This window comes from Dermacentor albipictus, chromosome 6 (assembly GCF_038994185.2).
Source record: "Dermacentor albipictus isolate Rhodes 1998 colony chromosome 6, USDA_Dalb.pri_finalv2, whole genome shotgun sequence".
In the NCBI taxonomy this organism is placed as follows: domain Eukaryota; kingdom Metazoa; phylum Arthropoda; class Arachnida; order Ixodida; family Ixodidae; genus Dermacentor; species Dermacentor albipictus.
Window position 1 is genome coordinate 89018692 of NC_091826.1, and position 10067 is coordinate 89028758.

A 10067-nucleotide genomic window follows, 5' to 3' on the forward strand; every position below is an offset into this window, starting at 1 on the left:
TTTTTTCTGGTTCTCCCCTTTCTACTTCAACCGCGCTTACGGCACCTGCGTCCGTGTCGAGGTCACTGCCCACTTCGCCTTTCGAGTGCCTCCTTTTGGGAAAGTGGGTTCAAGGAACGCGGTGGTAAGAGGGAAGGCCAACAGAAAACTGCGTTTCCCTTAGACCGAATCATTGTGTTCTCGGTTCCTGCACGGGCTGGACTGCTCTTCCTGTTTCTCTGATTCCAGTGTCATTCGGGTAAGCAAACGGTTCAGTTCAGTTCAGTTTATTACCTTAAAGGTCCCCCGTAGGGGCATTACATAAGGGGTGGGTTTTTATAAGATAGCAAAACATCGTCATAAATAATTATTTAACAAAATGGTCGGTTACAAGTTGTGTGAACGAAGATGGACAAGTCGTATTAGCGATGTTGGCGGGAAGGCCATTCCAGACTGTGGCGGTACGGAAGAAAAAGGAGGCTGCGAAGGTGGTTGTCCGCGCACGTGGGCGTGCCACTTGAAGTGGATGGCTGGTGCGGTGAGATATGCGTGCTGCTGCTGTTATGTAAGGCTCTTGATTAAGGGAAGAAAAGAAGAACTTGTGGTACAGGGAAAGACTGGAAATGCGACGTCGACATGAAAGCATTGACAAGCCCGATTCTGATTTCAGTGATGAAAGGCTGACGTCGTATGAATATGAGGTATGAATGAATCTAACAGCACGATTTTGAACTGATTCTAATGCGTCGGTGAGATATGCTTGATGCGGGTTCCAGATAGCTGACGCGTATTCCAGTTTCGGCCTGACAAGTGACTTATATCCTAGTAATTTTAAATCTGATGGGACCTGCCATAGGTTCCGTTTTAGAAAACCTAAGGTTTTGTTAGCTGCAGAGATAATGCTAGTGACATGTGCGCGCCAAGACAAATCGTGAGACAGGGTTACACCTAGATATTTATAGGATTGTACTGATTCTAATGGTGTGGTATTCATTTGATATGGGAAGAAGGAAGGGTTGCGACGGCGGGAGAAGGACACGAATTTACATTTCTTGGCGTTAAGGGTCATCAGCGAATTGCTGCACCATTCTAAAACACTGTTAAGATCATTTTGGAGTGTAGTATGGTCAGATGAGTTATAGATAGAGCGGTAGATGACGCAGTCGTCTGCAAACATGCGTATATTACTGGAGACACACTGAGGTAAATCATTAATATATAATAAAAATAACAGGGGACCAAGAACTGATCCTTGGGGCACGCCAGAGGTTACTGGGAGGGGACTTGATAGGTTACCATTTATAAAAACCATTTGTGTGCGATTAGACAAAAATTCAGTTATCCAAATTAGAACGTTAGGGTCCAAGTTCAACAGCTGAAGTTTTAGTAGCAAAAGTTGGTGGGATACTTTATCAAATGCCTTTGCAAAATCTAAAAAGATTGCGTCAGTTTGTACATTGATGTCAAGGTTAGTATGCAAGTCATGAACGAAAATAGCTAATTGAGTTTCACAAGAGAAACCTTTGCGAAAACCATGTTGTGAAGGGTGAAAAAAGTTATTACTGTCCAAGAAGGCAATGATTTGAGAGTAGATGACATGTTCCATGATTTTGCACGGCACGCTTGTTAGTGAGATGGGTCGATAATTTAATGGGGAATTCCTGTTACCGGTTTTGTAGATTGGAATGACCCTTCCCACTTTCCAATCACCCGGCATGTTTCCTGAAGAAAGTGACTGTGAGAACAGTAAGGATAAGTATGATGCAGCCATGTGTCTTGTGTTTCTTAGAAGTTTAGAGTTAATTTCATCAATGCCAAATGACGATGATAGCTTAGTCTTCTGGATTATGGACGAAATTCCGTCAGCAGAAAATGTGATGCATGGCATGTGACCTTCAATGTTGTACAAAGGTAAAGAAATGTTTGTTTCGATTTCTTTCGTAAATACTGTTGCAAATGCGGAATTAAAAGTGTCAGCGCATTCAGTATCGGTAATTGTCTCGTGTGTGTCATTTGTGAGCGAAATAGTGTGAACAGGATGAGGATTTATTACTTGCCAAAATTGCCTTGGGTTAGTGCGCAGTAAATTTGGGAGTGTAGTGCCATAAAAAGAACGCTTTGCGCTGCGGATCGCAATCAGATATTCGCTTTCAGCTTTGTAGTACATTTCCCATCGAAGCGAGTTCCCGTTATTTGTAGCCACTCGGTAAAGACGTTTCTTTTTATTTTCTAGTTTTTTAAGGCATTAGTAAACCAAGGTTTTTGATTATTGGGGCGAATGTGAACTTTAGGAATATATTTGTTAGCCAAATCTGTTAGCTTATCCTTAAACATCGACCAGTTATGGAATATTGACCGATTGCGATACGCGGCTTCAAACGTGGGGAAGAAGGTCTCAAGTTCGCGGTTAATTGCGTCATAGTCACCCTTTTCGTAAAGCCTTATAGTTTTCTTATGTGTCTTATTTGGTGTTACAGGAAAAGAGAAAGTAGCATGAATGACTTTATGGTCACTAATTCCTCGAAGGTGTGTAATTGATGAGAGGGTACTAGGATCATTAGTCAGGATGAGGTCCAGAATGGTTGCGGATTCTGGTGTGACACGCGTTGGCTCCGAAACTAATTGTGTGAGGTTAAAGTTCAAACAAATGTCAATGAAATTCCTTGTCTCTGGGGGACCTACAATTGAAGAATATGTTAAGTTGCTCCAGTCTATGTTTGGGAAATTAAAGTCCCCGGAAAGTAAGATGGAGACATTAGGGTAGATGGTCGTTAGTTGTATTAAATTGTTATTGAGCTCCCCACAGAATTCAGGAGTGGCATGTGGAGGCCTGTAGCAAACCCCCAGCAGCACTTTAAGTGGTGATGTGCGATATAGTAGCCATAGTATTTCGAGTTTTGATGCAATGTTACTAAATGAACACAAAAGTTGCTGGTGAACTGCTACAAGAACGCCACCGCCCCTTGTGCCTACGCGGTCAGTTCGATAAACCTGGAAGTCGGGTAGCTCGGCCAAAACTTCGGTATCAGTGACCTCATTGTGTAGCCAGGTTTCTGTTAGAATGAGCAAGTTGCTGCCTGTTGATGATACGATGTTAGATATAAGCTCGCGCTTCGGCAGATAACTACGTGCGTTAGTAAATACTGCGGAAAACGAAAGATGTTTTCTAGGTGCAAGTTCTGGTTGATTCTTTTTTTGTAGAGGACGGGATGATTGCTACAGAATTTCTTTTACAGAGTTAGATGATTCATCAAAAACATATCGTTTAGGACCAATGTATAAAGTTTTATAGCGTAGAGAGTATGCAAGTGATTTAGATTTGGCGAAATGCAAAAGGGCCTTCCGTGCTTTCTGAGTTAGGCGAGAGAAATCTTCACCTACACTATAATTAGTTCCTTTCAGCATTCGGCCTTTTGACAGAAGGGCGTCTTTCGTTTTCCAATGTGCGAATTTTACTATTATAGGACGATTTCGATCTTTGGTGTGTTTTCCTAAGCGATGTGCCCGTTCTATATCTGTGGGGTTGATGTCGGTTTGTAAGCGATCACGGCAGATCTGGATTATTAATTCTTCAGACTTAGTAAATGTTTCATTTGTAGTGGGGTCAGTAATTCCGTGGAAGATCAGGTTATTGCGGCGAGATCGGTTTTCGGCGTCGTCGAAACGGGCCTCTAACGCTGTGACTAGGCGAGTTGTTTCAGTTGATGTTGTCTGCAGTATTTTTATGTCTTGGCGTAGAGGCATGAGAGCCTGGTAATGGGCCTCTAAGTCGGTCATGCGCTTATTCAGGTCACCGATTGTTTTGTCTGTGGTGGTCAGCTGCAGTTTCAGGCTCTTTAGCTCCTGCACAAGTGTTGTTTGGCCTGCGGTTAGTTTCTGAAATTCGGCCAGTACAGTGTCAAGGCTGGCAGGACCAGGGTTAGTCTCGACGTCACCAGATATGATTAGTAGCAGACGGATGACATGAATGCACTCAGTGGCAATCGCGACGCAGCACCGTGGGCTCGGGAGCTGTACCAGAAGATAATTGCTTGATTTTTTAGCAAAAAGTGCATATGTTTGACTAACCTGCATGGCGAAAGCAAAGCGGTTAGCGAACTGCACCAAGGTACAGTCACCGGGCCCACAGAGCTGCGTCGACGGTGGTTGTTGCTTTATAGCTGGTAGGGCTGTCGATGGCGATGAATCTTTCCAAGTTCGCTCCAGGACCGGTAGGTGGCATTCAAACGGTGAGGCAGATGGAGATGGCGATATGTGGGAACTAGGCAAAGGATTGCACGTGGCCGCTCCGTCTTCGTGACAAGGGGAAGCCTGCACTGACGACGCACTCGAGGATGCGCATGCCAGAACAGGCAGCAGCAGGTTGTAGATGTGATAGGCGACCATCTGCATGGCGAAAGCAAAGCGGTTAGCGAACTGCACCAAGGTACAGTCACCGGGCCCACGGTGACTACGTATCAAGCAGGATGAGTGATGCCGACATTGTTCTTTCCGCAGCGTTGAGCAAGCTCCGAGACATACGCAAATCTAAGAGGCACGAGGGAATATGGCGTCGATTGCTTCTCGAGAGACTAGTTGGGAAGCTGACCGCCATGCTGGAAACCGCCTGCAAGGAAGCTGACGGGGAAGCTTTGCGAGTGCAAGTAGATGTTCGTCAACGGGGACAAAAGCGGAAGCGTGTTGGGGAGGAGGTCGAGGAAAGGGATGGGAAGCGTCGCCAGAGTTCGGCTGAGCTTCGTTGGAGGGAGGAACGTGCTCGGGAGTTTATCGCCGCACTTCCGCCCTGCAAGATTGACATGGACGCACTGGACGAGGAGCTTGGACCGGAACCTGATATCGAAATCCTGGATGACTGAGCCAGTTCATCGAGTCTAGCGCAACGTCTTTTATATCCTCACCCCCTTGTTATGCCATATGAGCAGTTTGCGTTCCTGTGTTCAGTCCGGGCTATTTATTTTCATTATTGCCATCATTGCCCAGTTACACCGATATAGGAAACTTAACAAGCGCCGTTTTCTCGTATTTTGTTCATTGTGGAAAGAACTCCTGCAGCTGCATGTGTTGCGCACAACTGTGCAGTGTATACACGATATTGAAATTTCAGCAGATTTCAATATTTTTGCGTGCGCATCAGCGTACCCAGAGCAAGTTTCCATTAATTTGTTATATTTAAGTGTTCCATTGAGGCATTTTATTTCATTTGCGGTGCAGTCTGCCAGATACAGACTATTCCTTCTTTTGTCGCACGTTTTCTTGTATCTAGTGTTTTCGACGTATTGTTTGTAAATATCCTCGTCTCAAGAAAGGCTTCGTTTTCAACAAAGCGTACTACACAGCCACAGTTGACGTGTTTGTGGCAAGTAAACTTAGCGGTAATTACTGGTTACTACCAGCAACTACAAAAATTACAAGTAAATGAGTATCTGCTAGTACCAGCCAATCAAAAATTTTGCAACAAAGATACACAGCCAGTACCTTGAGCTCACCAAAAAATTGCATCTATATGTGTGGCTCTTAGTACGAGCAACTCAGAAATTTGTAAAAAAGAAAAGTAAATTGGCTGTTAGTAGCAGTACCTCACGAAAATGAAAACAAAGTGACTGGTTGTGAGTACAAGCAGCTCGAAAGGTTAAGAAACGAAATTCGTCGCTGCTAGCACGAGCAGCCATAATTGATTAGGTAAAAACTTGCTGCAAGGACCAAGCGCTTAACGTACTGGTTTATGTTTTCCAAGATGACGGTCTTATGAGAATTCTCGCTTATATGCGTGAAAGCAAACGGACGCCAAAAGTGTAAGCATGTACAGACAAAACCATTGCTCAAGGTTCTTGAAGACAACTCACGTGACGGCACTCGTCACTGACCCCTCGGATCGCAATATTTCGCTGTAAACGCTGCCGTATCTTGGAATACGCATTGTTTATTTTTTTCCCTCCCCTCTTACCTTTCCTTTACCATTTTCTGCTCTCTCGCGCTCGTATATGCAGGGTAAATAACCATGTGCAACCTGTTTGTCCCCCCCCCCTGCCTTTTTTTTCTGGTTCTCCCCTTTCTACTTCAACCGCGCTTACGGCACGTGCGTCCGTGTCGAGGTCACTGCCCACTTCGCCTTTCGAGTGCCTCCTTTTGGGAAAGTGGGTTCAAGGAACGCGGTGGAAAGAGGGTAGGCCAACAGAAAACTGCGTTACCCTTAGACCGAATCATTCTGTTCTCGGTTCCTGCACGGGCTGGAATGCTCTTCCTGTTTCTCTGATTCCAGTGTCATTCGGGTAAGCAAACGGTGCTACGTATCAAGCAGGATGAGTGATGCCGACTTTGTTCTTTCCGCAGCGTTGAGCAAGCTCCGAGACATACGCAAATCTAAGAGGCACGAGGGAATATGGCGTCGATTGCTTCTCGAGAGACTAGTTGGGAAGCTGACCGCCATGCTGGAAACCGCCTGCAAGGAAGCTGACGGGGAAGCTTTGCGAGTGCAAGTAGATGTTCGTCAACGGGGACAAAAGCGGAAGCGTGTTGGGGAGGAGGTCGAGGAAAGGGATGGGAAGCGTCGCCAGAGTTCGGCTGAGCTTCGGTGGAGGGAGGAACGTGCTCGGGAGTTTATCGCCGCACTTCCGCCCTGCAAGATTGGCATGGACGCACTGGACGAGGAGCTTGGACCGGAACCTGATATCGAAATCCTGGATGACTGAGCCAGTTCATCGAGTCTAGCGCAACGTCTTTTATATCCTCACCCCCTTGTTATGCCATATGAGCAGTTTGCGTTCCTGTGTTCAGTCCGGGCTATTTATTTTCATTATTGCCATCATTGCCCAGTTACACCGATATAGGAAACTTAACAAGCGCCGTTTTCTCGTATTTTGTTCATTGTGGAAAGAACTCCTGCAGCTGCATGTGTTGCGCACAACTGTGCAGTGTATACACGATATTGAAATTTCAGCAGATTTCAATATTTTTGCGTGCGCATCAGTGTACCCAGAGCAAGTTTCCATTAATTTGTTATATTTAAGTGTTCCATTGAGGCATTTTATTTCATTTGCGGTGCAGTCTGCCAGATACAGACTATTCCTTCTTTTGTCGCACGTTTTCTTGTATCTAGTGTTTTCGACGTATTGTTTGTAAATATCCTCGTCTCAAGAAAGGCTTCGTTTTCAACAAAGCGTACTACACAGCCACAGTTGACGTGTTTGTGGCAAGTAAACTTAGCGGTAATTACTGGTTACTACCAGCAACTACAAAAATTACAAGTAAATGAGTATCTGCTAGTACCAGCCACTCAAAAATTTTGCAACAAAGATACACAGCCAGTACCTTGAGCTCACCAAAAAATTACATCTATATGTGTGGCTCTTAGTACGAGCAACTCAGAAATTTGTAAAAAAGAAAAGTAAATTGGCTGTTAGTAGCAGTACCTCACGAAAATGAAAACAAAGTGACTGGCTGTGAGTACAAGCAGCTCGAAAGGTTAAGAAACGAAATTCGTCGCTGCTAGCACGAGCAGCCATAATTGATTAGGGAAAAACTTGCTGCAAGGACCAAGCGCTTAACGTACTGGTTTATGTTTTCCAAGATGACGGTCTTATGAGAATTCTCGCTTATATGCGTGAAAGCAAACGGACGCCAAAAGTGTAAGCATGTACAGACAAAACCATTGCTCAAGGTTCTTGAAGACAACTCACGTGACGGCACTCGTCACTGACCCCTCGGATCGCAATATTTCGCTGTAAACGCTGCCGTATCTTGGAATACGCATTGTTTATTTTTTCCCTCCCCTCTTACCTTTCCTTTACCATTTTCTGCTCTCTCGCGCTCGTATATGCAGGGTAAATAACCATGTGCAACCTGTTTGTCCCCCCCCCCTGCCTTTTTTTTCTGGTTCTCCCCTTTCTACTTCAACCGCGCTTACGGCACGTGCGTCCGTGTCGAGGTCACTGCCCACTTCGCCTTTCGAGTGCCTCCTTTTGGGAAAGTGGGTTCAAGGAACGCGGTGGAAAGAGGGTAGGCCAACAGAAAACTGCGTTACCCTTAGACCGAATCATTCTGTTCTCGGTTCCTGCACGGGCTGGAATGCTCTTCCTGTTTCTCTGATTCCAGTGTCATTCGGGTAAGCAAACGGTGCTACGTATCAAGCAGGATGAGTGATGCCGACTTTGTTCTTTCCGCAGCGTTGAGCAAGCTCCGAGACATACGCAAATCTAAGAGGCACGAGGGCATATGGCGTCGATTGCTTCTCGAGAGACTAGTTGGGAAGCTGACCGCCATGCTGGAAACCGCCTGCAAGGAAGCTGACGGGGAAATTTTGCGAGTGCAAGTAGATGTTCGTCAACGGGGACAAAAGCGGAAGCGTGTTGGGGAGGAGGTCGAGGAAAGGGATGGGAAGCGTCGCCAGAGTTCGGCTGAGCTTCGGTGGAGGGAGGAACGTGCTCGGGAGTTTATCGCCGCACTTCCGCCCTGCAAGATTGACATGGACGCACTGGACGAGGAGCTTGGACCGGAACCTGATATCGAGTTCCTGGATGACTGAGCCAGTTCATCGATTCTAGCGCAACGTCTTTTATATCCTCACCCCCTTGTAATACCATATGAGCAGTTTGCGTTCCTGTGTTCAGTCCGGGCTATTTCTTTTCATTATTGCCATCATTGCCCGGTTACACCGATAAAGGACACTTAACAAGCGCCGTTTTCTCGTATTTTGTTCATTGTGGAAAGAACTCCTGCAGCTGCATGTGTTGCGCACAACTGTGCAGTGTATACACGTTATTGAAATTTCAGCAGATTTCAATATTTTTGCGTGCGCATCAGTGTACCCAGAGCAAGTTTCCATTAATTTGTTATATTTAAGTGTTCCATTGAGGCATTTTATTTCATTTGCGGTGCAGTCTGCCAGATACAGACTATTCCTTCTTTTGTCGCACGTTTTCTTGTATCTAGTGTTTTCGACGTATTGTTTGTAAATATCCTCGTCTCAAGAAAGGCTTCGTTTTCAACAAAGCGTACTACACAGCCACAGTTGACGTGTTTGTGGCAAGTAAACTTAGCGGTAATTACTGGTTACTACCAGCAACTACAAAAATTACAAGTAAATGAGTATCTGCTAGTACCAGCCACTCAAAAATTTTGCAACAAAGATACACAGCCAGTACCTTGAGCTCACCAAAAAATTGCATCTATATGTGTGGCTCTTAGTACGAGCAACTCAGAAATTTGTAAAAAAGAAAAGTAAATTGGCTGTTAGTAGCAGTACCTCACGAAAATGAAAACAAAGTGACTGGTTGTGAGTACAAGCAGCTCGAAAGGTTAAGAAACGAAATTCGTCGCTGCTAGCACGAGCAGCCATAATTGATTAGGGAAAAACTTGCTGCAAGGACCAAGCGCTTAACGTACTGGTTTATGTTTTCCAAGATGACGGTCTTATGAGAATTCTCGCTTATATGCGTGAAAGCAAACGGACGCCAAAAGTGTAAGCATGTACAGACAAAACCATTGCTCAAGGTTCTTGAAGACAACTCACGTGACGGCACTCGTCACTGACCCCTCGGATCGCAATATTTCGCTGTAAACGCTGCCGTATCTTGGAATACGCATTGTTTATTTTTTCCCTCCCCTCTTACCTTTCCTTTACCATTTTCTGCTCTCTCGCGCTCGTATATGCAGGGTAAATAACCATGTGCAACCTGTTTGTCCCCCCCCCCTGCCTTTTTTTTCTGGTTCTCCCCTTTCTACTTCAACCGCGCTTACGGCACGTGCGTCCGTGTCGAGGTCACTGCCCACTTCGCCTTTCGAGTGCCTCCTTTTGGGAAAGTGGGTTCAAGGAACGCGGTGGAAAGAGGGTAGGCCAACAGAAAACTGCGTTACCCTTAGACCGAATCATTCTGTTCTCGGTTCCTGCACGGGCTGGAATGCTCTTCCTGTTTCTCTGATTCCAGTGTCATTCGGGTAAGCAAACGGTGCTACGTATCAAGCAGGATGAGTGATGCCGACTTTGTTCTTTCCGCAGCGTTGAGCAAGCTCCGAGACATACGCAAATCTAAGAGGCACGAGGGCATATGGCGTCGATTGCTTCTCGAGAGACTAGTTGGGAAGCTGACCGC

At 45.6% G+C, this 10067-nt stretch overlaps 1 protein-coding gene across 1 annotated transcript; it reads right to left on the reverse strand.

Moving 5' to 3' along the window:
* Window positions 1–3157: 3157 nt before the first annotated feature.
* Window positions 3158–4195, reverse strand: LOC139046969 (uncharacterized). The gene has a single exon (XM_070520889.1). The coding sequence runs from the start codon at window positions 4051–4053 to the stop codon at window positions 3196–3198; it is 858 nt and encodes a 285-aa protein (XP_070376990.1). The 5' UTR covers window positions 4054–4195; the 3' UTR covers window positions 3158–3195.
* Window positions 4196–10067: the final 5872 nt, after the last annotated feature.